Source organism: Canis lupus, chromosome 27, assembly GCF_003254725.2.
Source record: "Canis lupus dingo isolate Sandy chromosome 27, ASM325472v2, whole genome shotgun sequence".
Taxonomy (NCBI): Eukaryota; Metazoa; Chordata; class Mammalia; order Carnivora; family Canidae; genus Canis; species Canis lupus.
Genome location: NC_064269.1, coordinates 7,073,376 through 7,100,107, shown reverse-complemented (window position 1 = coordinate 7,100,107; position 26,732 = coordinate 7,073,376). Strand labels below are relative to the sequence as shown.

Genomic DNA, 26,732 nt, shown 5'->3' with positions numbered 1-26,732 from the left:
GATAAGAACTTGAAAATAATTTTTAAATCACTCATAAAACTATTAAAGAAATGTTAAATTGTGTAATGCCATACTATTACAAGTGGAAAAATAATAACAAGAGCAAACATTTACTAAATATGTGCTGATGATACTCAGTTCTTCATTTAAATTTAATGCTCAAGAGTAAATAAATTATATTTTAATTTATTATTTATCTAATATGCCAACTTATGGTAAATTTCATTTTCATCCTAAAAAACATTAACTATAACGGAGACTTACTTCTGAATCTTTAGATAGGCCATTGCTCTGTTAGCTGGAAGAAGGGCATTAGTGCCATCTGCTGCTATCCCTCGAGTATAGCATTCAATTGCTCTTTCATATTTTCCCTCTTTGAAAAATCCATTCCCCTATCATTTTGGAGAGAAGTGTAAAAAAGAATAAAAAAATATACAAAAAATTAGCTGAATTCAAATCTTAAGTAAACACTACAAGAATACCCATCAATATTATATCAGTAACTAAAATATATTTTAATGTTAATAATCTAGTCCATGATACATGTTCTAGAATCTGTTTAGGTTGTTTTTTTATAATGGCATTATTCTCTTTTCAGTACTAAAAAAAAAAAAAAAAAAGAAAGAAAAAAAAAGGTATACCTCTATACTACTTTGCACTATTAACCATTTTTCTACTAATTATTATACAAAGCCCTAAATTTAAAAACACACTCAATAAATACAGACCCAAATATTATACTCTTTAGTTATAATGGAAGCTGTACAATAGAATTTCATAACTCAAATAATTTTTGTGAAAGAACAGAGTACCAGAATTGTACAGCTCATTCTTTGGTTAACATCAACAGGGCTAAAATAGGATAAATTAAACCATACTGGAATGTGTATACCAGATTTCACTCTAACATTTATAATCAGTCAGGTTTATCACAATTAATGTCATTCCAAAAAAAAATCTTCTGTGGGTCCAAGAAAAGCTAAAAATATGTTAAACTGAATCTTGACTTGGGATTTCTAAAGGAATTTTGATCAGAAATAGTCCAGTGTGAATGGAAAAAAATTCTCTATCAAAATGAACTGTAACTTATCTCTGTGTTAAATGTATAACCACCTACATGTAAATATGTTAAAATACTCAAAAGTAATTTGCTCCCTAAACTATGTTATTTTTTTAAATTATGTGTTAAGTCACCAATTACTCAAATTTTGAATTAGTAAGCTCCAGAGGTTTTTAGTATAACTTTCAGTTCCTACTGAAGAATTTTAATATTACAGAAGATAGAAACAGGATACAAGAAATGAAGAGTAAACTCAACAAAACATGTATAGCTTGAAATCCCTCTGATTTACCAGATCTTTCTCTGAAATGGCTTGCTGCTTATTCTGTTGCTCTTCAATTTGCTTTTCCTCTCTTTCAGTTGATTTAATCATTGTATCAGCTTCCTTTGGATATAAATTTTCTTTGGATGTTAAAGCCTAGGAGACACAGTAGTTAGCTAAAATAAAACAAGTAACGCAAGATGCATATATATTTAACTTTAAAAAACTAAATTACTCAGGTGTATTAGAATTTGTCAGTTCAAATTAATATTGAAATAATAGTTTTTACTCTAATTCAAAGTCTAATTCAAGTTAAAAAACAAAATAGTGAATCTAATATACATCTTATTCCAAATAAAATAAATCATATCCACTAGTGGTAGTTGTTCATTTATTTATTCAAGAAATATTGATTGAATTTCTACACAGGCCAGGCACTATTCAGGTAACTATTTTCAAAAATAAACAGATAATTAAGACCACATCACCAAATTTCTCAAATTTAGCATAGTCATTATTTAACCAAATACAAAAATACAAAAATATATAACAATTCCTAATTATAAGCAAGCTGATAGATTTGTCAGATTTTACTGCAATAAATCATGGCAATATTTAAAAGCACATTTTTCCCAGTCATTGTCATTTTTTTCTCAGTTTCAATGGATGGCAAAATGATTGTAACTGACTCAACAGCAAAATGAAAGGAATATGTAACTGTACAGTATCATTTAACAGCAAATTTTATAGCTAAATTATAACTATTTTCTCACTGTTAAAAATTAGCAGTTTTTTCTAAAACATTAAGGATGGAGCAACTTAAAAATTACAAAATCAAAGAAATATATGAAAGTTTAGTACAGAAATCAAAGCACTAGCCAAAAAAGAAAACTTAGTGGGATAAAGAGAAATAATTCTATCATCTGGGAAAATATAAAGCAGCAGCAGTTCACAGACCTCAGATGACTTTTTTAAGATATTATTTTAAGTAATCTCTACCTCAATGTGGGGCTCAAACTTACAACCCCAGGATCAAGAGTTGCATGTGCTACTGACTGAGCCAGCCAGGTGCCCCTCAGACGACTTTTTAAGAGGACTCCTAAGGATCTTTAAATACCATTCTACTTCCTCTAGCTTGCAAATCTGTTTAGTAAAACTATATGGTACAAAGAATTAAAATTAGAAAAAGTCTCTATTAAGTCATCTATAGTACAAAGACTACACAAAAACCTCTACTTCGTCAAATAAAGGTAAGTAATGCACTTTATTTAAATAACTGTGATTTACCTGATTAATTTTCCTGAGTTCATTCGTTGCTTCAAAGTTATTTGGTTCCAGTTCTAATACTTTTTCATAATCTAAGTAAATTTAGAAGATAAATATTTGAAAGATAGGGTATTAAAAAAATTCTATAAAACAATAATCATTTGCTACATGTGACAAAGAGGCAAGTGTTTTACAGAAAAATTCAGAGTAAGAACTGCTAATCAATAGTATCTCTGTTCTCCCCCAGGACAAGCAAAACCCTACAGAATCCGTGACCAATCACCTTCACCCACCAGCCCCAGGAAGGATACTTGCTATCGTTAAGTTGCATGTCATAAACCCAAGAAGTAGCAGAATCCTATCAGGTTATCAACTTTATTCAGATTTTGTAATTTATAGTATATAAATCTATTTTATGGAATAATAAAAGGCTTAGAATTTACAAAGAAAAATGTGTTAAAAACTTTATGTGCAGTGCCTCTGCCTCAAAAGATCCAACAAGATGTTTTAATCCTTATTTTACAGGTAAGAAACTGAAAATCATAGGAGATCCATAACTTTCCCTTTGGTCACACAGCTAAATATATGGTGGAATGAGAATTTGAACGGAAGTCTGACTGGTGGCAAATAACGCATTCTGTCACAAAGTATCAAGATATTTTTAAATAGCAAAAATGAGCCTTATTCAAATACACAAAGCTCTTAAGGTAGTAATGGTGATTGTCTAGTATCTATGATTCTTTGTATAACATCTGTTAAACTGTTAAAGAATTTTTTAGATAATAAGGACTTGGAAAATATTAATACCTTTTTTGGCATCTTCTAATTTTTGCAATGCAAATCGAGCAGCACCTCGTCTTGTGTAAGCCTTCGTATAACTTCTATTCAAGGCAATTGCTAAATTACAATCTGACTCAGCAACAGCAAATCTGCAATTTAAAAATATTAAAGTTAAAAAATAAATTAATTAATTAAAAATTAAAAATAAAAATATTAAAGTTAATAAAATTCAATTGTTAAACTAGAACTTCATAATTTGTTTCTGAAAATCCCAGAAGGGGATTAAGTTCCCAATTAAAGGTGTGTTTCCCATCTTTTTTTATTTACTTAAAGCTACGAAAGGCATTAATTAGTGATGGTGAGATGTTAAGTAATGTTCCTTTAAAGCAAGGAACAAGAATGTCCACTATTACTGCTTTTCTGTCAGTATTGTGCTAGAGGTCCTGACTAATGTAGTTTCACAAAGAAAGAAATATAGCCAAAAAGACTGGAAAGGAAGGAATAAAACTGACATTCTCGGATGATATAATCATCTACCTAAAATAACTCAAAACAATCTAGAGACACTTAGAAATAATGAAAGTTTGCAAGCTGGCTGCTTTACTTGAGATAAGCAATAAAAAACAGAAATAAATCTAACAAAAGATACGTAAGACTCATACACAGAAAATTTGAAGCCTGTCCTCACAAACATTAAAGAAGACTTAAGCGGAGATATATAGCACATTCATGATCTATAATAAGTCAGAGACATAGCAATATAATTCTCTCCAAACTGAGCTATAAATCCAAAGCAATTATAATCATATTCCCAACATAATTTTTCAAAGAATTTGACAAGATGATTCCAAAATTTACACTGATAAGCAAAAGTCTAAGAATACCCAAGACACTCCTGAAAAATAATAAGGTAAGAAAACAAGCCCAATGCCAAATATCAAGACTTTTAATGCTTTAGCAATTAAAGATAGTATGGAAAAGGCATAGGGATAAGCAACAGATCAATTGGAAAACAGGGATTAAAAAAGAGATCAGTGCAAACTTGACATAGAAAAATGGTGGCATTGCAGATCCATGGGAAAAGCATAGATATTCAATAAAAAGACTGAAACGATTGAAATATTCATATGAAAAGATATGAAACTGGAATTCTACCTTCAGCATATATAAAGATTTAACCGTGAAAAGTAAAACATAAAAACTTAGAAGAAAATACAGAAGACTATTAGCTCAGAGAAGGAAACGTTTTTTTAACAAATCATATTTTTAGAAGTGCTATCCTTTAAAAAAAAATCAATAAATTGAATATATTAAAAATTAAGAATTTCTGTTCACTGAGACTTCACAGAGAGAAAAAAAGCAAAGACACAAATTGAGAGAAAATAATCAGTATCCAGAATAAAGAATTCTTAAAAATCAAGAGAAAAAGAGCCTAAAAGAAAAATGACCAAAGACAAAACAGACATTTCACAGGAAAAAAAGAAAAAAATACAAGTGGTGAATAGATAAGATGTTCAGCTTTATTAGCAATTGTGGGTATGCAAATGAAGACCACAATGAATTACCATTTTATATCCAGTAGATTGAAAACAGTTACGAAGCCCGATTCTACCAGTGTTGGGAAAGATATGGAACAAGCATTCTTACACAGTTCTAATGGGAATAAAAACTTATACAACCACCTTTGTACTATTTGTACAATTGGTCATCACCATCTGAAGTCAAATGTACATACATCCTGTGACCTAACCCCAAGAAACATACAAAAATGTTGACAGTATCTCTATTTTAAATCAAGAAGAAGGGATCCCTGGGTGGCGCAGCGGTTTAGCGCCTGCCTTTGGCCCAGGGCGTGATCCTGGAGACCCGGGATCGAATCCCACGTCGGGCTCCCGGTGCATGGAGCCTGCTTCTCCCTCTGCCTGTGTCTCTGCCTCTCTCTCTCTCTGTGTGACTATCATAAATTTAAAAAAAAAAAAAAAAAATTTAAACCAAGAAGAAAAGAAGGGTGTGAATGGTGGCGGGGGCACAGGTAGGAAAGGAGAGGCAACCAAAAACCCAGCAACAGGAGAATGGATACAGAATAGTACCTCCCTAAAAAGGAATTATATGTAACAGTAGAAATGAAAGATCTATTTTTTTTTAATTTTTATTTATTTATGGTAGTCACAGAGAGAGAGAGAGAGAGAGAGAGAGAGAGAGAGAGGCAAAGACATAGGCAGAGGGAGAAGCAGGCTCCATGCACCGGGAGCCTGACGTGGGATTTGATCCCGGGTCTCCAGGATCAGCGCCCTGGGCCAAAGGCAGGCGCTAAACCACTGCGCCACCTAGGGATCCCAGAAATGAAAGATCTATAGTTACATGCAAAAGATGAACAAATCTTAGGATTATAATATTCAAAGAAATATGCAAGCCACAGAAGACATTACATATATCAAAGCTCAAAAATAAACAGTTACACTATATTATTTAGGAATATATACATATACAATGAATTTTTTTAAACCAAAAGAATGATAAATAGGCAATTTAAAACATCTCAGTTATTAACCAGAGAGAAGCAAGGGTCAGGATATGGAAAGGAACCTAAGGTAGCTTCAGAAATAGTAACAGTAATGTTCTAATTCCTAAGTTGGGTGGTAGGGGCATGTGGGTTTATTTAAAATTATTTTCCATAACTTACACGTACTAAATTGTAGATATATTACAAAATGTAAATATTATAATTTGTCAGGATATTCAAAGACTTAAAAATGTCATTTAAACAGTAAAAACTCAGATACCAATATAATTTGTGTTTTGAAATAATAACAGATAAAAATTTTAACATTCAAGAAACATCTTGATGGTATTTGTCTTTTTCTTTATTTTTTTTTTTTAATTCTCATGATAAGTCAGTTCTCTGGTTATCATAAGACCATAACTCAGTCATGTTCTTCAACATTAAGAAAGTATTTAAAGGGTCAGTATGATGTAAGGATAAAAATTAAAACATATTTTAAGTTCACTATAATGAAAAGTCTCTAGGTTAAAGAGTGGATAAATGATTTTTCAAAATAAGGCAATTAATACCTAAAAGTTTTTACCCAGCTAACTTTCCTTTCTTTTGTGAATTAGGTAAGAATAGCATAACTCAAATTTTTATTGGAGGAACATCTTGGTAACATGAACTACAGAAGCATGGTCTGAGCCTCTGAAACCATTTGAACCATTAAAATGGTTTGAACAAAATAACTCAATAAAAAGAAGTGAGCTGTGAGAATTTACAGTTGAAAAGAAATATATGTTTAATCTTTTACAGATACTTTATCATGAAAGATTTTTTATTCAAATTTTTTTTATTAAGACAAATTTTCTAGAGTAGTTTTAGGGTCACAGCAGTACTGAGGGTAAGGTACAGGTATTTCTCATCTGTACTCTCTGCCTCCACATATCATAGTTACCAATATCCCACATCAGAGTGGTACATTTGGAAAAGTGATGAGCCCATGCTGGCGTATCATTATTATCCCAAGTCCACAGTTTACATTACAATTTATTCTTGATATTGTACATTCTATAGGTTTGAAAGAGTATAAAAGGGCATGTATCTATCATTATATTACCACAGGGTATTTTCATTGCCCTAAAAATCTTCTGTGCTGTCTATTCATTCCTCTACCACCCCTAACCCTTGACAACCACTCATCTTTTTACTGTCGTTACTTTGCCCCTTCCAGAATGTCATACAATTGAAATCATGAAATCATACAGTATATAGACTTTTCAGATTAGCTTCTTTCACAAAGAAATATGCATCTAAGTGGGGAGCTAAGATGGCAGCGTAGGCTTGCCTCATCCTTCCAACTCAGCTAGATAAATATCAAATCATTCCGAATACCCACGAAATCAACCTGAGGACTGACAACTAGACAGACAGAAGAGGCTACATCGAGGAAGGTAAGAAGTCCAGAGATGTGATTTGGAAGAGAAACGGATGATCTTGGGTGCTGTGGAGGGGAGACAGCCCTGGTTGGGGTGGCGAGGAGAGAAAGAGAGAAAGAGGAGAGTGCTCAGGGATACGCACAGAGAGAACAGGTCCCCAAAGCCATTGGTTTTAAAAATGAGAGGAGCCGATTTTTATGTTTTCGCAACCAGCAGGGCTCAAAGACTGGAGTTTCAGAGGTCAGGCTTGGCTGGGATACAGCCCTGAGGGTGCTGCCCTACTCCTGGAAAGAAGGCAGGAAAACCAACCACCCCCAACCCCCCCACAGAAAGCATCATCTGTGGTTCCCTTAAGGCACATAGGGAGAGACTGTTCACTCTTCTTGGAGCACATTTGAGAGATGGCATTCGCAGAGATGCCTGTCGAGGGACAAAAGAACCAGCAGGCACCATTTCCCTCCCCCCGCCCCTTAGCATAGTTGCAGAGATACCAGCTGAGGGCTGCTAACCTGGACATTGACTGTTTAGCCTGCTTTGCTCCAAATCCCATGTCCCTGCACTCTGGCATGACTACCTTTCTTGGTCAAATCTGCATTTGTCCCAGCACAGCAAGACCATCCCCAGGAGATGAGCGCAGGCCCTTGCCACTGCAGTCTCTAAAGTTTGGAGTTATAAAAGTCAGCAGGCTTGGCTGGGACAGAACATAAAGTATACTGCCCTGCTCTAGACAGTCAAGCAACCGGGAGACAAGACAGCATGAAAACATCCAAGGGGAAACTGTTTGCACTTCTAGGAGTATTCCCTGAGGGTAACAAGGACAGAGACCCCACTCAGGGACAAAGGTGCCATTTCCCTCCCTATCTTTAGCATAAATCAACTTCAGTAAACAGCACAGCACCAATATTGTCTGCCTAACCTGCTTAAACCAATCCCGCCCCCCTGCATTCCACTGGTACTGCTTTTCTCAGGCAAGTGTACCTAAGTCCCAGCACAGGAGGCTCCTTCCCCAGAACACCAGCAGAAACCCCCATACATACCACATCTACCAATTATAGGCTTCAGTTCTTGTGGAAGTAGCATCAGGTCTCATTTAACAAGCAGACCAGAGCACACCAAGTTAAAACTTGCCTCTCTCTGGCCAAGGTTCAAACACTGCCCACAGCAACCAAGGAGAACCTCTGCAGGAGACTAACCTGAGGGATAGAGCAGCCCAAACACAGCAGCAGAGTGCACGTATCACACACCAGAGATACTCCCTGAGCACCACACCCTGGACACTATATGACCTCTTCTCCATAAAGCCATTACTCTCAGGAACAAAAACACATAACAGGCTTTTCTAACACACAGAAGATAGAGTCTTAGACAAAATTCCAACACAGAGGAATACATCCCAAAAGAGAATGAGAACAGGTTATGGCTAGAGATCTAATCGAAACAGACATAAGTAATATGCCTGACGAAGCATATAAAGCAACAATCAAGGATACTTGCCGGGCTTGAGAAAAGCATAGAAGAAATCAGGGAGACCCCTACCACAGAGATAAAAGAGTTAAAAAACAATCAGAATGAAAAATGCAATAATTGAGATTTGAAAAAGACTGGATATAATGACCCCAAAGATGGAAGAAGCAGAGGAACAAATAAGTGATACAGAAGACAGAGTGGAAAATAATGAAGCTGAAAAAAAGCGAGAAAGAAGAGTTATGGATCACAAGAAAAGGCTTAGGGAACTCACTGACTCCTTCAAATATAATAACATTCATATCACAAGAGTGTCAGATGAAGAAAAGAGAGAAAAGAGAAACTATTTTAGTAAATAATCACTGAAAACTTCCCTAATCAGAGAAAGGAACAGACATCTGAATCCAGGAGGCACAGAGGACTCCCAGCAAAATCAACAGAAACAGGCCAACGCCAAGACATACTGTAGTTAAATTTGCAAAACATAGTGAGAAAGAAAAAGCCTAAAAGCAGCAAGACAAATAAAGGTCCCTAATCTCCAAAGGAAGACCCATAAGGCTAGCTGCAGATCTCTCCACAAAAACCTGGCAAGACAGAAGGGAGTGGCATGATACATTCAATGTGCTGAATGGGAAGAATATGTGGTCAAAAAGACTCTATTCAGCAAGGCTGTCATTCAGAATAGGAGAAATAGTATTTCCCAGACAAATAAAAACTGAAGGAGTTCATGACCACTAAACTAGCCCTGCAAAAAATATCCCACTCTTTGAGTGGGAAAGAAAGACCAAAATTGACAAAGACTAGAAAGGAACAGAGAAAATCTCCAGAAACACAACAGAAAATGACACTAAATTCCTATCTATCAATAATTACTCTGAAAGTAAAATGAACTAAATACTCCATCAAAAGACAAAGGGTGTCAGGATGGATTAAAAAAAAACAATACCCATCTATGTGCTGCTTACAAGAGACTCATTTTAGACTTAAAGACACCTGCAGATTGAAAGTTGAGGGGATGGAGAAACATTTACCATGCAAATGGAAATCAAAAGAAAGCTGGAGTAGCCATACCTATACCAGACAAACTAGATTTTAAATCAAAGACTGTAACAAGAGATGAAGAAGGGCACTATATCATAATAAAGTAGACTATTCAACAAGAAGATCTAACAACTAAAAATATATTTATGCTCCCAACATGGGAGTGCCCAAACATATAAGATAATTAATAATATAAAGGAACTCGATAATAATACAATAATGGTAAGGGACTTTAACACCCCACTTACAGCCATGGACAGATCATCTAAGCAGATAATCAATAAGGAAACAAAGGCTTTGAATGACACAGTGGACCAAGTGGACTTAACAGACATATGTAAAACATTCCATGCTAAGGCAGTAGAATACACATTCTTTTCAAGGGAACAGATCACATACTAGGTCACAAATCAGGCCTCAACAAGTAAAAAAAGACTGAGGTCATACCACACATATTTTCCAACCACAACACTATGAAACCTGAAGTCAACCACAAGAAAACATTTGGAAAGAACACAAATATATGGAGGTTAAACACCATGCTACTAAAGTATGAATGGATCAACCAGGAAATCACAGAAGAAATAAAAGAATACATGGAAACAAATGAAAATGAGAACATAACAGTCCAAAACCTTGGGGTACAGAAAAAGCAGTCCTGCAATATAGGCCTACCTTAAAAAGCAAGAAAAATATCAAATACACAACCTTACTTTACACCTAGAAAGGTGCTAGAAAAAGAAAAAAAATAAAAATAAAACCAAAAAAATAAAAAAAAAAACCAAAAACAAAGCCTAAAGCCAGCAGAAGAAGGGAAATAATAAAGATTAGAGCAGGAATAAATGATATAGAAACAAACAACAACAACAACAACAACAACAAAAAAAAAAAACCAGTAGATCAATGAACCAGTAGTTCTTTGAAAGAATTAATAAAATTGATAAACTCCTAGCCAGACTTATCAAAAAGAAAAGTTTTGAAAGGACCCGAATAAATAAAACAGTAGACATAACAACCAAGACCACAGAAATACAAACAATTATAACAGAATGTTATGAAAAATTACATGCCAACAAATTGGACAACCTGGAAGAATGGATAATATAAAACTGAAACAGGAAGAAATAAAAAACTTGAATAGACTGATAGCCAACAAAGAAACTGAACTAGTAATCAAAAATCTCCCAACAAACAAAAATCAAGGGCCAGGTCATTTCACAGGTGAATTCTACCAAACATTTAAAGAAAAGTTAATATCTGTTCTTCTCAAACTATTCCAAAAGAACAGAAATGGAAGGAAAACTTTCAAACTTATTCTGAGGCCAGAATTACCCTAATTCTAAAACCAAAGAGTCCACTAGAAAAGAGCACTACAGACATCCCTGGGTGGCTCAGCAGTTTAGCACCTGCCTTCTGCCCAGGGCGTGATCCTGGAGTCCCAGGATCGAGTCCCACATCGGGCTCCCTGCATGAAACCTGCTTCTCCCTCTGCCTGTGTCTGTGCCTCTCTCTGTCTCTGTGTCTCTCATGAATGAATGAATAAAATCTTTAAAAAAAAAAAAAAAAAAAAGCACTACAAGTCAATAACCCCGAAGAACATGGATGCAAAAATTCTCAACAAAATACTACCAAATTGAATCCAACAGTACATTAAAAGAATCATTCACCATGAAAACGTGGGAATTATTCCTGGGCTGCAAGGGTGATTCAATATATGCAAATCAATCAATGTGATACATCACATTAATAAAAAAAAAAGATAAGATCCTCTCAATAGGTGCAGAAAAAAACATCTGACAAAGTACAAAATCAATTCATGATAAAAATCCTCAATAAAAAAAATCCTCAATAAAATAGGAATAGAGGAAACATACCTCAAAATCACAAAGGACATACATGAAAACCCACAGCTGACATCATCCTCAAGGGGGAAAAACAGATTTTCCCCTACAGTCAAGAAGAAGTGAGCGATGTCCACTCTCACCACTTTACATAGTACTACAAGTCCTAGCCTCAATAATCGACGACAAAAAAGAAATAAAAGGCATTCAAATCAGCCACTCCTGCAGATGACATGATACTCTCCACAGAACACCTAAAAGCCTCCACCAAAAAGTTGCTAGAATTGACACACAAATTCAGTGAAGCCGCAGGATACAAAATCACTGTACAGAAACTTGCTGCATTTCTATAAACCAATAATGAAGCAGCAGAAGGAGAAATCAAGGAATTAACCACATTTACAATTGCACCAAAACCCATAAGATATCAGCAATACACCTAAACAAGAAATGAAAGATCTGTACTCTGATAACTAGAGAACACTCATGAAAGAAACTGAAGAGGACAAAAGAAATGGAAAAACATTCCTGCTCGTAGATTGAAAAACAGCTATTGCTAAAATGTCTCTACTACCCAAAGCAATCCACACATTTAATGCATCCCTATCAAAATACCATCAGATCTTACAATCCTAAAATCTGTATGGAACCACAAAAGACCCAGAAGAACCAAAGCTATCTTGAAAAAAGAAAAGCAAAGCTGGAGCATCACAATTCCAGACTTCAAGCTATATTACAAAGTTGTAGTCATCAAGACAGTATAGTACTGGCACAAAAACAGACACATAAATCAATGGAACAGAATAGAAAACCCAGAAATGAACCCACAACTATATGGTCAATTAAACCGATAAAGCAGGAGAGAAAGAATATCCAATGTAAAAAAAAGAGAGTCTTTTCAACAAATGGTGTTGGAAGACTGGACAGTAACATGCAAAAAAATGAAATTGGATCACTTTCTTACACCATACACAAAAATAAAATCAAAATGGATGAAAGACCTAAATAAAATAAAAAGCTTCTGCACAGCGAAGGAAACAATCAACAGAACTAAAAGGCAACCCACAGAATGGAAGAAGATATTTGCAAATGACATATCTTATTAAGGGTTAGTATCCAAAATATATTAAGAACTTCCGGGACAGCGGGGTGGCTCAGCGGTTGAGCATCTGCCTTTGGCCCAGGGCGTGATCCTGGAGTTCTGGGATCGAGTCCCACATGGGGCTCCCTGCATGGAGCCTGCTCCTCCCTCTGCCTATGTCTCTGCCTCTCTCTCTATGTGTCTCTCATGAATAAGTAAATAAAATCTTAAAAAAAAAAAAAAAAAAAAAGAACTTCTCAAACTCCACACCCAAAACCAAATAATCCAGTTAAGAAATGGGCAGAAGACATGAGAAGACATTTCTCCAAAGAAAACATACAAATGGCCAACAGACACATGAAAAAATGCTCAGCATCACACATCGTCAGGGAAATACAAATCAAAACTGCAATGAGACACCACCTTACACCAGTCAGAATGGCTAAAATTAGCAACACAGGAAATAACAGGTGTTGCTGAAAATGTGCAGCAAAGAGAACCCTCTTGCACTGTTTGTGGGAATGCAAATTGGTATAGCCCCCTTGGAAAACAATATGGAGGTTCCTCAGAAAGTGAAAAATAGAACTACCCTACATTCCAGCAACTGCACTACTAGGTATTTACCTAAAAGAAACAAAAATATTGATTTGAAGGGGTACAAGCACCCCGATGTGTACAGCAGCATTATCACAACAGCCAAATTATTGAAAGAGCCCAAATGCCCATCCACTGATAAATGGATAAAGAAAATGTGGTATATATGCAATGGAGTATTACTCAGCCACCAAAAAGAATGAAATCTTGCCATTTGCATCGATATGGGTGGAGCTAGAGTATATTATGCTAAATGAAATCAGAAAGAGAAGGACAAATACTGTATGACTTCACTCACATGTAGAATTTAAGAAACAAAACAAATGAACATGGTGCCGGCAGGGGGCGGGGGGGAGGGGAGACAAACCAAGAAGCAGAACCTTAAATATAGACACAAACTGAGGGTACTGGAGGGGAAGTAGGTGGGGGGATAGGTTAAGCAGGTTGGGTATTAAGGACACTTGTGATGAACAGTGAATGTTGTATGTAAGCAATGAATCACTAAATTCGACACCTGAAACTAATATTACACTGTATGTTAACTGAAATTTAAATTAAAATTTGGAGGGAAAAATATGAAGATCCCGTCCCCATTTTCAAGGAAAGAAGAAAGTTATCTTTTTATGATGTATGATTCCCAAATGCTAGTCTGTATGCAAGTGCTGGAATCTGGGACAAGTTTTTACCACTTTCTGATAAAAACTGGGAAAAGACAGGCTATGTAGTAAATTCTTATAAAGCCAAACTGATTTCACTTAAAAGACTGTTCAAAGATTATGTCCTTAATACTTCCAAATAGGGGATGCCTGGGTGGCTCAGCCGTTGAGCCCCTGCCTGAGTCCCAAGGATCAAGTCCCACATCGGGCTCCCTGCATGGAGCCTGCTTCTCCCTCTGCCTGTGTCTCTGCCTCTCTCTCTCTGTCTCTCATGAATGAATAAATAAAATCTTTAAAAAAAATAAAAAATACTTCCAAATAGCCTTTTGTTCAAGAAATTAATGACAGCCAATGGCTCTATGTTTTACTATGCTTAGTTACGAAAATAAAAAAGAACACAAAAGAAAGAAAGAAAGAAAGAAAGAAAGAAAGAAAGAAAGAAAGAAAGAAAGAAAGAAGAAAAGGAAAAGGAAAAGGAAAAGGAAAAGGAAAAGGAAAAGGAAAAGGAAAAGGAAAAGGAAAAGGAAAAGGAAAAGGAAAGGAAGAAAGAAAGAAAAGGCAAAGAGAGAAAAAAGAAATATGCACCTGAAGGTTCCTCCATGACTTTTCATGGCTTAATAACTCATGCCTTTTGATCACTGAATATTCTGTCATTGTGTGGACATATGAGATTTTTTTTTAAAATCAGTCTCCATATACATATAAAATAGTCACATACGTTATGGGAATCCCTTACTTTTTCAGTCTAAAGTATGCTGATGCTCTGTTTGTTGGCAACACAGGATTATAGGGATCAGCATCCATGCCTTTGGTATAGCATTCGATTGCTTCATCGTATTTTCCTTGTTTGAAGTATTTATTGCCCTGAAAAAACATATGAGTCAGATATATAATGACAGAGAACTGCAGAGCCATTTTCTTTCAATATTATGCATCTCTTTCTAACTCGTTAGCTCAAGTGTTCAAGGTTAACAGGAAAGAAGAGAGAATTAAGCAAAATGGTCTTTCAACAAATGCTGAAATTCAGTAGTCATTGTATGAGCACAATCCAAAAGCCCTGGTAGGAAAATGAGTAACATACCTAGCATTATGTACTTCTGACTAACAATAACCCACAGAAAGGTAACAAAAGAGAGGCATCAAGATGAAGCTTAATCTGAAAAGAGTTCCACCTTTTTGTAAAGCAATATATTTAATTTTATAATGAGGCTTTCTGAAGAGGGATGTTTAGTAACATTCCAAAAAGTAATCAAATATGGCCAGTGATATGGAGGAGTGGAATTTAATATTCATGTCAAGGTTCAAACTGATTTTAAGTTAGTCGACTACAAAAAATCCTAAAAGAACTCTGTACAGTCCACACATTTTACATCATTGAGGTTTAGTAATAATACTAATCTTATTTTTACAGTTAAGAAAACTGAAAAACAAATAATTAAAGAACTTGTCAGAAAAAAAAAAAAGAACTTGTCACAGGATCTGAACCCCTACAACCCGGTTTCAGAGCAAATATTCCTAATCAACAAGCTTTACTGCTTTTAGATACAGATACACAGCTAATAACTCAAAGTATGAACACCTCTCAAACTACACTGAAGAAATATTGGATCCACGTGATTTTCTACATATCCTGCTTACATGAAGGAAACTAATGCTAACCTAAAGAATACCTTTTCTTTAAGAGCCAGAGCCTTTTGTGAATCTACATGAATCCCATCTTCTTCTGACTCTGATTCTTGAGACACAGAATCATGGGTACTCTCTTCTTTATCAAGCTCATCAAGGATACTGTCCTGAAATTTAAGTAGGAGAACAGTGCTCATAATTACATGACCATTAAAATAAAAAAGAAAACATTTTTTAAAAAGTACATTCAATAGAACTTAGGTTGTTATGATCTAAGGACATAAAGGCCTAAGGTTGCTTTCAATCCAAATAACCTCTCATTGTTAGGATTATATCGAAAGAAAAATGTACCCTTGTTTAGAAAACCAAGATCCAAACCACTTAAAAAATCTAGCTGTGGACTCATGAAGTAAGCTAAGTCAATAGAGTTAACAAATCACCCCTAAATCACAAACTATTAGTAACAAGGTATTTATGGCTGAACATAAGCGAAGTTTGGAAATAACCCCAAACTAATGTAATAAACAACCAATAGACAAAAAAGGGTTTCTATAAAAACCTTTTTCTTCCTTATTCTTAAAACATCAAAAACTGCTTATAAAGCCCAGTAACTCCTAATCCTCACAAAAGCCTATGAGGTAAGTGTAATTCCCCATGTTTTTTACTGGAAGTAACCAAGACACAGAGGTTTGTTAACTCAAGGTCACGGATTTGAACTGAGGCAAATCTGCCTCCTCTGAAGAGCTCAATGACCATGTTATACTGTCTCTCAGTGAATTCCCAAAATACAGCCAACTCTACCAAAGAAAATACATAATATGCTAGTCCAACAAGTTTCAATCTCCTTTGGATCACATACTCCTTTCATGGTAAGTCATCTCATAAACCTCATCAGGATTCTTTTAATCATATTCTTCATATAGGATAAAATAATGGTTTTTAGTAAAAGACTTTAAACCAGTAAGTATTAAAGAGTTCCTTAAAGCTCATTAAAAACAAAAATTTTAATTATATAAACAAGATCTTTTTTGCATTTAATAAATACCATACTATTTTGTCAGTTAGTTGTCACTAATTATTGACAACTTAAAAAATAAAACCTATGCTCAGTTTCACTGAATGAACATTGAAAGAGTGAAACTCAGCTATGTGTTTTGGCATGAAGATTCTTCAAATACCACTAGCCAAAATTATCCAATACTGCTATGCTTGCATGTGTAGACCACTGCCAGCGGCAGAACACTAAAGCAGCTGCTCAGATCTGAACTAGAGTGGAATGGTAAGTAAACACCTACATCTCGTATAGATACACTAAAATGACATCAAGTAATGTAATAGGTCATGATGGCATTTGTTACAAAAGCAGGAGTTCAATTAGTATCTGCTGAATGAGTAAATGACTGTGTAGGAAGAACCTCTCTAAGAAATGATCTGAGGATGATTCCTTTCAGGAAAAAGCATTATAAGAAGATACCACCTTATGAAAAGGAAAAGCTATATAATGAGGGATAAGTCACAAAAAAGTGAAAGTAGACTATATAATACTCAGCAGAGAAAAAAATTATGTTCAGAAAGTATCATTTCCCACAGCAATAAATCCAAGACCTAAAATCATATCTCTCTTACATTAGGACAATACTGAAGCAGATGGCAAACTATTTAATTAGTAGTGCCACCTCTATCTTGAGTCAGTTAGCCTCGGTTTCATTAAGAAAAATGCAATTAATTTGGAAAACTATTGAGCAGTATCTTCTAAAACTAAACGTATATATAAAGTGACCTGGCAAATTCCCTCCCAGGTACTTCTATGCATCAAAAGACACATACAAGAATGTACATAGCAGGTTTATTCATAATAGCCCCAAACGGGAAACCCAAATATATGTAAATAGGAAAATGGATACACAAATTGTGATATACTCACACAATGGAATTCTGATCAGCAATGAAGAAGAACAAATTACCGCTACTGATAATATGGATCAATCTCAGACAAAATTACCCAAATAAGCCAAACACAAAAGAGTGCATACTGTATGATACATTTAAATAAAATTCCCAAACTGGCAAAACTGATCTATAATATTAGAGATCACCATAGTGGCTACCTTTGGGAGGTAACCAACTGAGAAGCAAGGCTTCTGGGATGCTAGAAATGTCTTACATCTTGATGTGGTTGGTGGTTTCTCAGGTATATACAAGAGCAAAAATTTAAGAAACTGTACACTTAAGATTTTAGCACTGTACTGTATATACATTACAACCTCAAATAAAAATGTTAAACATAGGGATGCCTGGGTGGCTCAGCAGTTGAGTGTCTGCCTTCAGATCAGGGTGTGATCCCAAGGTCCACGATCAAGCCTCACATGGGGCTCTTTGCAGGAAGTCTGCTTTCTCCCTCTGTCTATGTCTCTGCCTATCTGTCCTGAATAAATAAAATCTTAAAAAAATAAATAATAAAAATGTCAGATATAAAAGTGCAAATAAAATAATAAACATAAAAATCAGAAGAGTGGTTATCTCTGGGGGTACAGGGAAGGAAAGAAGATGGGATGGGGAAGGAGCACACTGGTAGCTTCAACAGAATTGAAAATTTTTCTTTAAGTTAGATGGTGGGCTCACATACTCATTTTCTTGTTATGCTTTAGAATATGTATCTTCACTTACTTTTTTGTATGAATCGATGCATAATAAACACTTTTAGAAAGACTAAACAGGAATATATAGTCCAAATCAAACCTTAAGGTGGGTCAGAGTCTAGACTGAAGCTGGCCAACAGACCCCCTTTTGCAGGCTGGCTACAACGGCCGCTGGAAGCACTATGTAGAGGGTTATGAGGCAGAGTACTGGTGGTAATTCTTCAGTTACACCGTGTGTATGTGTGGGATATAGGAAGCACACTCTACACGTTGGCTATCCCTGGTTTAGAAGGGTGAGGCCCACCTTCTTAGGATCAAGATGGGCCCACTTTTATTGTCCCACAGCCACAGCCCAAGACTAGACACAAAGGCATTCCCTTTCAGCCAGTATCCAACAAATTCTTCAGCCTATAAAAAAGATATTGGCAGAGTCATTCCTTTCTGGGAGTTCTTACAATCTTCGAATTCTGGCTACTTAGGGGTTAGAGACGGTGAGGAGGAGAGATGTAGGTGCAAGTATAAATGGGTAGCACATGAGAGCTCTGTGGTGATGCAGTATTTTTGTATTCTAAATGCAATGGTGGTTACTCAAATCTACATGTGATAAAATGGCAGAGAACTATACATAAATTGTGCCATATCAATGTCCTGGTTTTGATACTGTACTATAATTAAGGAAGACAGAACCACAGGGGTAAACTGACTGAAGAGTACGCTGGACCTCTATGTACTATTTTTGCAAAAAGGAGAAAAAAAGAAAAAAGAAAAAAAAGAAGAAAAGAAAAGAATCCTGGCTGTTTTAGCTACTACTCACTGAAAAGGGGCTACGGGAGAAAAAATAATCTAATTAACTGAAAAGCATTATAATTAAATTTGGATTTATGTAAAATAATCTAGAAGAGAAAGATAGAAGGGTAAGAACTTTACATTATTTTTCATTTAACCCATGACTCTTAGCTAACTCCAAGACAATTTTATTCAAATACTAACACATAAGTAGATTAACTTACCACATCAAGTTTTGCCCATGCCTCATAATCATAAGATTTTATCCTGTTTTTTGTGTTTTCATCTTTGGTTTTTTTAGAAGACTCTTTAGGTTTACCTTTTTTCTTTTTCCTAAAATTCCCATTTCGGATAGGAGGTAAATTCTAGGGATGGGAAAAAATAAACAATGTTTGAGCACTGCTCTGTTACCACTTTTTATAACTAGCAATATTTAAGATTCTCACTAAATTACATTTTCAGGAAAGTTCTTTTTATTTTTTAAGTGCTTAAAAATACCAATTTACCATCTTCACTTACAACAATTCATGCTTGAAAAGTTTAATTCATTCTTTGACAAATGTTGAATATGATATAGTCACAAGGAAAGTATTAGCTAGATATTTTAATTATACATTTAATTTGCAGTCCTAAATTCAAACTTCCAAAACTGCCTGCTCTTCAGCATTACTACAGTCAATAAGCAGTAGTATCATAGCAAATTGAACTGCCTCCACTTCACCAATAGGAAAAAGTTACCGTCTTTAAATGCAGTCTTAGGGCAACATTTGGTTGAACCTACATAAGTAATCTACATTTTATGCCAATACTAGATGTTAATGTATCATTAAATATATAATTATACACGATCTGTATTACATATATACACCCCTAAACATTGTATGATGCTATTTATTTACCTTAAGAATTATCACATGGTCTTCCTTTCCATAAGTACTGGCTACGCCTTAAAATGTCTTAATAGAGTTAACAGAGTTCTTACAAAGACTTTAAAAAGCAGAATTTTTCCAAATGTTGACAGGCAGCCAATCACTTCAATTTCTGTTTTTTCACAAAACATTTTAAAACGCTGTTCTTTATTTTAAATAGTTTTGCAGGACGCTACAGTAGGATTTAATTAAGAAATTTACCTCTTCAGGAACACCATTCTGTCTTCTTAGTTCCATATCCTTCTGTTTAATATCTTTTTCCCAGTTTTCTAAATCCCTCATAAAGTCCTGTAATTCTTCTGCATTTTGTTTCACCTGTAGTTGTAATTCAATTGCTTTATTTGTCGAAGTCATTATGGCCTGCAGAGTTCTGACCAATCTCTAAGAAGAATTAAACAGAATTATGTTTTGTTTTTGAAGCTTAACTAATGACTTTTTTTTACCACTTCATAAATGGCAACAATACATGCATAGAGGAGAGCCTAAAGTGATGCTGAAGAAAGAAAACATCAATATATTATTTTTTAAATGAATCAATGTTTGCTTAATGAACAAATGAAAAACAGTCCTGTCTGGGCATCACTGCAATGCAATATGAATGGAAGGCAATGAGAGAGAAATCACTAAAATTAGCAAGTAGCCCATGGTAGCAGACTCTCTGCTCATCTCTAGTTTATAAATTAATCTTAATTATCTCCTCTATTCCTTTTCAAAATTTATTGCACTTCTGCTGAGCGGCAGGCCCTGTAAAAACAAGTAAGACAAGGTCCCAAGTCTAGTGGAGAAGGAAACAAAATAATGAAGTACTGAGCCACAAAATATCATGGTAGGCAGGGTTTCTCAACCTTGGGGCTATTGACACTTGGGGCCAGATAATTCCTTGTGGTAGAGGATGTGTCTTATGCATTATAAGATGGTTGGCAACATCCCTGACCTCTTCCAACTAAGTAGCGATATTCCTTCTCCCCCCAAGACCGTGACAATCAAAAATGTCTCCAGACATTGTCAAATGTCACCTGGGAAGCATAACAACTCCTGGTTAAAAACAACTGTGCTGGAGACACATACACATGCTGTGGGACTGAACACAGAGGACTGGAATAAAGCAGATGGTGGATAGGGTGGTGGGTTCAAGAAAAGAGTCCCCAGAGGTGCTATAACCAGCTAAGTTTCAAAAAAGCCAGCCAAGTGATTAACTATGGAGAGGCGGGCAGGCAGACTGAAGGACTAAGAAAGAGAATGGAAGAGAAGGCTGAGGTGGCTATGGGACAGATCTCAAAATGCCAAGCCATCAAGTTTGACCCAGGGTCTAAAAGCTATGAAAAAGTATCACAGAGGTAAAATAAAAGGTACCTGATTACTGATTCAACTGAGCAGCTAGAGAGCAGAGTATCTAACCAGTGTCCTAGACTTCAGGTTCAGAGCCTGTTGAAATCAGCAGTGTCATTTGAGTCAGAATCACAATTTTAAAAGGAAAAAGAGGGAGGTAGCCCCAATGGCCCAGCAGTTTAGCACCGCCTTCAGCCCAGGGCCTGATCCTGGAGACCTGGGACGGAGTCCCACGTCAGGTTCCCTGCATGGAGCCTGCTTCTCCCTCTGCCTGTGTCTCTGCCTCTCTCTCTCTGTGTGTCCCTCATGAATAAATAAGTAAAATCTTAAAAAAGGAAAAGAGGAGGGGTGCCTGGCTGGCTCAGTTGGTGGAACACGACACTCTTGATCTTGGGGTTATAGAGTTTGAGCCCCACGCTGGGTGTGGTTTACTGAAAAAAAGATTTTAAAAATCTTTAAAATAAAAAAAAAAGGAAAGGAAAAGAGGTTTCAGGGTTGGAGAACACGAAGACAGACAATATTTCAGTTTGAGATCTGTTGAATTGAGTCCTTATGGGACATCAGGATGACCTATCCGGTAGATAGTTACACAAGGTAGAGATATAAATTTAGGTGTCAGTAGCATAAAGGTGGAAGTTACAATCATGGATTTGGACCTGCTTAATCACTGTGACTCCTGGGTTGGGTTGGGGTGGGCGGCGGGGGAGAGGAGCCTGCAAAACACTACCATTTAAGGAACCAGCGGGGGAGAAGATGCCAATACAGGAAAAACTGGGCAGCAACATCTAGAGAGCTGGGAGGAAAACTTGGGAGAGTACGGTCCCGGGAGAGAACTTTCAAGAAAGCCTTCGAGGTGAGAGAGGCTAGCAGTGCCTATGGACACGAAGGTGGCATAAGGGTGCATTGCATTTAGTCATATAAAGATTTATTGAGAATTTTAATGAGATGTAAAGAAACAAATGGAAATATAAAATGAGCTGCTGAGTGAATGAGATTATATGGGGATCAGCGTAATTCTGTCTTTAACAATCTGAGATTGCTCCTGACTGTAGTCCGGTGGAGGAGGGAGGGCCAAGAGAATCAAGGTGAAGGAGATAGAGGAGAAAGGATGAAGGATGGGGCAAAGCCTCCAAAAAGGTGGGAGCGGGGAGTCAACGCTTAAGGGGAATGCGGGAACCGAGATTAGAAAAATCACTTTTGGGGCAGCCCGGGTGGCTCAGCGGTTCGGGCGCTGCCTTTGGCCCAAGGAGCCCCGGGATCGAGTCCCACGTCGGGCTCCCTGCGTGGGGCCTGCTTCTCCCTCTGCCTGCGTCTCTGCCTCTCTCCCGTCTCTGTGTTTCTCATGAATAAATAAAATATTTAAAAAAAAAAAAAAAAAGAAAAGAAAAAAGAAAGAAAAATCACTTTTCTAATGGCTGTAAATGCAGACAGGTCTTCCGACCCCTTGTCTGGCCTTAGAACCTACACTAAATCTGGGCCTCTTTTCAAGCAGTGCCCAAGTCTGAGCACATAGGTCCGTCACTACAACAAAACAGGGCGGTTTGGCGCCGCCTTCGGCCCAGGGCGTGACCCTGGAGACTCTGGATCGAGTCCCGCGTCGGGCTCCCTGCATGGAGCCTGCTTCTCCCTCCGCCTGTGTCTCTGCCTCTGTGTGTGTGTCTCATGAATAAATAAATAAAGTCTTTAAAATAAATAAATAAATAAATAAATAATAAATAAATAAATAATAAATAAATAAATAAATAAATAAATAAATAAATAAATAAATAAAATAACAACAACAACAACGCGGAGCCGGAGTGGGGCGCAGCGAACCAGAAGCCTCCAGGGCACACCCACGCCGAGCGGAGGCGGGCCCGGCCCCCCGCCCCCCGCCCCCCGCGCTCCCCCACGGAGGGAGGGTCCGCGACCGCAGCGCCGCGCGCCGGCCCGAGGGGAGGGGCGGCCGGTAGACCAGAGCGCCCACCCCGGGCGCGCCGGCCGAGCCCCTTCCGGGACGCTCCCTCGGGGGAGCCGCCCGCCCTCGCCCCCCGCCTCCCCCGGGGGCCCACGGCCGCGCCAGGCCGCCCCCAAGCCTCGCCGCCCACCGCAGCCAGCGATAACGGCAACGCCGGCTCACCTGACTCGGCCGTTAGCGCCCCCAGGGCCGGTGCCCCGGGCCCTCAGCCACGCTCGCCGGCCCCGCCTTCCCGGCTTTCCCACAAGCCCCCGCGGGCCGTCGCCCCGCCCCCTGCGTCCCGCCCCCGCCCCGCCCCCCCGGCGTCCGGGCGGAGCATGCGCAGAAGGTCAGGCTTGGTGCGCCTCGCCTCGCGGGTGGAATTAGGAGCCCCGGCAGGTGGTGTTGTTTTGTTGTTTTGTTTTTTTTAAGATTTTATTTATGTATTCATGAGAGACACACAGAGAGAGGCAGAGACACAGGCAGAGGGAGAAGCAGGCTGCATGCAGGGAGCCCGACGCGGGACTCGATCCCGGGTCCCCAGGGTCACGCCCTGGGCTGCGGGCAGAGGCTCAACCGCTGGGCCCCGCCCCGGGCCGCCCCCGACAGGTGTTTTGTTTTTTTTTTGTTTTGTTTTGTTTTTGTTTTTTTTTTTTGAACTAAATGAACCCCTTACTGTGGTATTTTCTTTTTTTTTCTTTTTCAATTTTTATTTATTTATGATAGTCACAGAGAGAGAGAGAGAGAGGCAGAGACACAGGCAGAGGGAGAAGCAGGCTCCATGCACTGGGAGCCCGACGTGGGATTCGATCCCGGGTCTCCAGGATCGCGCCCTGGGCCAAAGGCGCCAAACCGCTGCGCCACCCAGGGATCCCCCGACAGGTGTTTTAACGCCGAATCCTCCGCCTCCACTGCTTCCGCTGTGACAAGCCCAACCCTGCAGAGCCCTCCTCGTGACTCGTTCTGATTCCCAGAATAGTGGCGCCTTGAGTATCAACTCGGGATCCCCTGGAAACGGATTTTAGCCCGAATCCTGCCTTGCGGGTGTCTAGGGGGTCACGACTTTTGTAAGCATGATAAGCATCCGAGAAAGTCACTGATTGGCTACCGTGAACAGACGGTGTCATCCTGGAACTCTGACAATTGTGCAGGGCCTTTTTTTATTTTTTTTTTAATTTATTTATTTATTCATGAGAGACGCAGGGAGACAGGCAGAGACACAGGCAGAGGGAGAAGCAGGCGGCGGGACTCGATCCCAGGACCCTGGGGTCACGCCCTGGGCTGCAGGCAGAGGCTCAACCGCTGAGCCACCCCGGGGGACCCAACTGTGCAGGGTCCTGTGGGGTTGTTGGGTTTTTTGTTTGTTTGTTTTATTTTGTTTTTTTCTCCCCCTTTAAGTACTGGTATTTTGGCAAACCAGTTCTCGAGTCTGACTCTTTTCCCCTTTGCAAGTAACCTCTCCTTTTCTGAGTATCTACCTCTGAGTCTTTCCAGGACGTGTGTCAGCATTAAGGTCTGTCTTTCAGATATGCCCTGGCTTACAAAGAAGGAAGAATGTGAAGCTTTTAACACCTCTTGCTTCTGCAAACCCTGTGAGTTTTCCTTCATTTTCATGACAACTCTTAAGACTGTAAAACTAAAATAATGTCAGCAGTCCACGAAAACAAACAGAAGCAGACAAACCTGTCAGGTGGAAGGTGATGTCAAACATTAAGCCCCCGAATCCAATTTAGTGGGTCTCAGCCTTGGCTGAACTTTGGAATCATCTACGGAGCATTAAAAACAAAAATAGGAGGGATCCCTGGGTGGTTCAGCGGTTTGGCACCTGCCTTCGGCACAGGGCCTGATCCTGGAGTCTTGGGATTGAGTCCCACATGGGGCTCCCGGCATGGAGCCTGCTTCTCCCTCTGCCTGTGTGTCTCTGCCTCTCTCTCTCTGTCTCTCATGAATAAATAAATAAAATCTTAAAAAAAAAAAAATAGGGATACCTGGGCAGCTGAGTTGGTTTAGCCTCCTGCTCTTGATTTCGGATCAGGTCTTGACCTTGGGGTCCTGGGATGGAGGCCCAGTCAGGCTTCATGCTCAGCAGGGAGTCTGTTTGGGAATCTCTCTCTCCCTGTCCTCCCTGTCCCTCTGCCCCTCCGTCTGTGTGCTTTCTCTCTCTCTCTCTCTTCAAAATAAGTAAATAAATCTTTTTTTAAAATACCGATTTCTAGGTTTGTCCCCAAAGATCCCGCCTAGTGCAGCCCAGGCATCAGGATCTTTAAAACACAAAGATACAGCTGTGCCTTTGAGGCTGGGAATCACTAATCCAGATAATGGTCCATGAAAAAAACATCCTGGGTCCTCTCTTACAAGGGCACATTATTAGCTCATCTTTCCAACTGTAAAGTTATATGGTATCTTTGTATTTTAACATTACGGTAGTCAAATCATTAAGTGTGTCTTTATTTACTAATGGAATGAGTCTTGGTTTTGTGTTAGATAACTGAATTTTCAGGATTATTTTGTGTCTTTTATTTTGTGTTTTAAAATTAATAATAGATAATTTTAAAGCAGATATTGATTTATGGGTGTTCTTAACAAAAGCAGCTGTATTCTTTTTAATGAACTTTTCCAGATTGAGAGAGAACTGGGCAGCCAGATGCTCTAGTAAAACCTCCTAGGCCCTTGGGTGAATCCTCCCTTCTCTGTCTCCCTCTCAAGTCACATAATAGTTTCCTAGTGAGTACAGAAGCAAAGTGAAAGGAGTTAGTGGAATGGTCTTGATGGCCGTTTTACCCAAATATGAGGGTTGTGTTGTTCCACAAAAACAAAACAAAGACTGTGCCTCAATGACAGACTTCTTTCTTGTGAGCTCAGACATGGGCCATCTTAAGTTCTTTTCTAGATTACAGACCTCCTCACTTCTTTCTTTTTTAAGATGATTTATTTATTCATTCATTCATGAGAGACACAGAGAGAGGCAGAGACACAGGCAGAGGGAGAAGCTGGCTCCCAATGGGGAGCCCCATGTGGGACTCGATCCCAGGACCCAGGGATCACCAGCTGAACTGAAGGCAGACACTCAACCACTGAGCCACCCAGGCGTCCCTAGACCTCCTCATTTCTGTTGATGTGCCTTCAAATAGTTTTCACCAAGATTGATAAATTATGCCTTTTTTACATCTCTTTCATTAATTTCTTAGTGTGAATAAACTCCAGTTATCTCGGTTGTATTTATTTTTTTTTAATCTCAATAGTCATTTCTTTAAAAAAGTATCGCTTTCCATAATGAAAATATATATGAATGTTTATTATGACAAGTGTTAAATGCTGTAATTAATGATGATGAAGAGTGTTAATTTTGTCAATGGTGTCAATGTCCAAAACAGTTGTTGAGATCTTTCAAATAACTAAATAAGGAAACATTCTGACAGTTAATATGAATCTTAAGAAAGGGAATATTAGCTAAGTGGCTTTATTTAGCAAGAACATTTATGAACCTTGGGGCTTCCTGTTAACAAACTGTATGAGGT

The 26,732-nt window shown here is 38.0% G+C and overlaps 1 protein-coding gene across 1 annotated transcript in view; it reads right to left on the bottom strand.

Moving 5' to 3' along the window:
* Nucleotides 1-23,507, bottom strand: part of RPAP3 (RNA polymerase II associated protein 3) — a 40,347-nt gene extending 16,840 nt beyond the window's left edge. Inside the window, exons 1-9 of the mRNA XM_025477394.2 lie at nucleotides 23,398-23,507; nucleotides 20,151-20,330; nucleotides 19,245-19,385; nucleotides 15,640-15,762; nucleotides 14,706-14,833; nucleotides 3,396-3,517; nucleotides 2,610-2,680; nucleotides 1,353-1,478; nucleotides 265-392 (exon numbers count right to left, since the gene is read on the bottom strand). Of these exons, the coding sequence (XP_025333179.1) occupies nucleotides 265-392; nucleotides 1,353-1,478; nucleotides 2,610-2,680; nucleotides 3,396-3,517; nucleotides 14,706-14,833; nucleotides 15,640-15,762; nucleotides 19,245-19,385; nucleotides 20,151-20,303 (992 nt within the window). The 5' untranslated portion in view covers nucleotides 20,304-20,330; nucleotides 23,398-23,507. The remainder of the gene's footprint in view (nucleotides 1-264; nucleotides 393-1,352; nucleotides 1,479-2,609; nucleotides 2,681-3,395; nucleotides 3,518-14,705; nucleotides 14,834-15,639; nucleotides 15,763-19,244; nucleotides 19,386-20,150; nucleotides 20,331-23,397) is intronic.
* Between the last annotated feature and the right edge of the window lie 3,225 nt (nucleotides 23,508-26,732).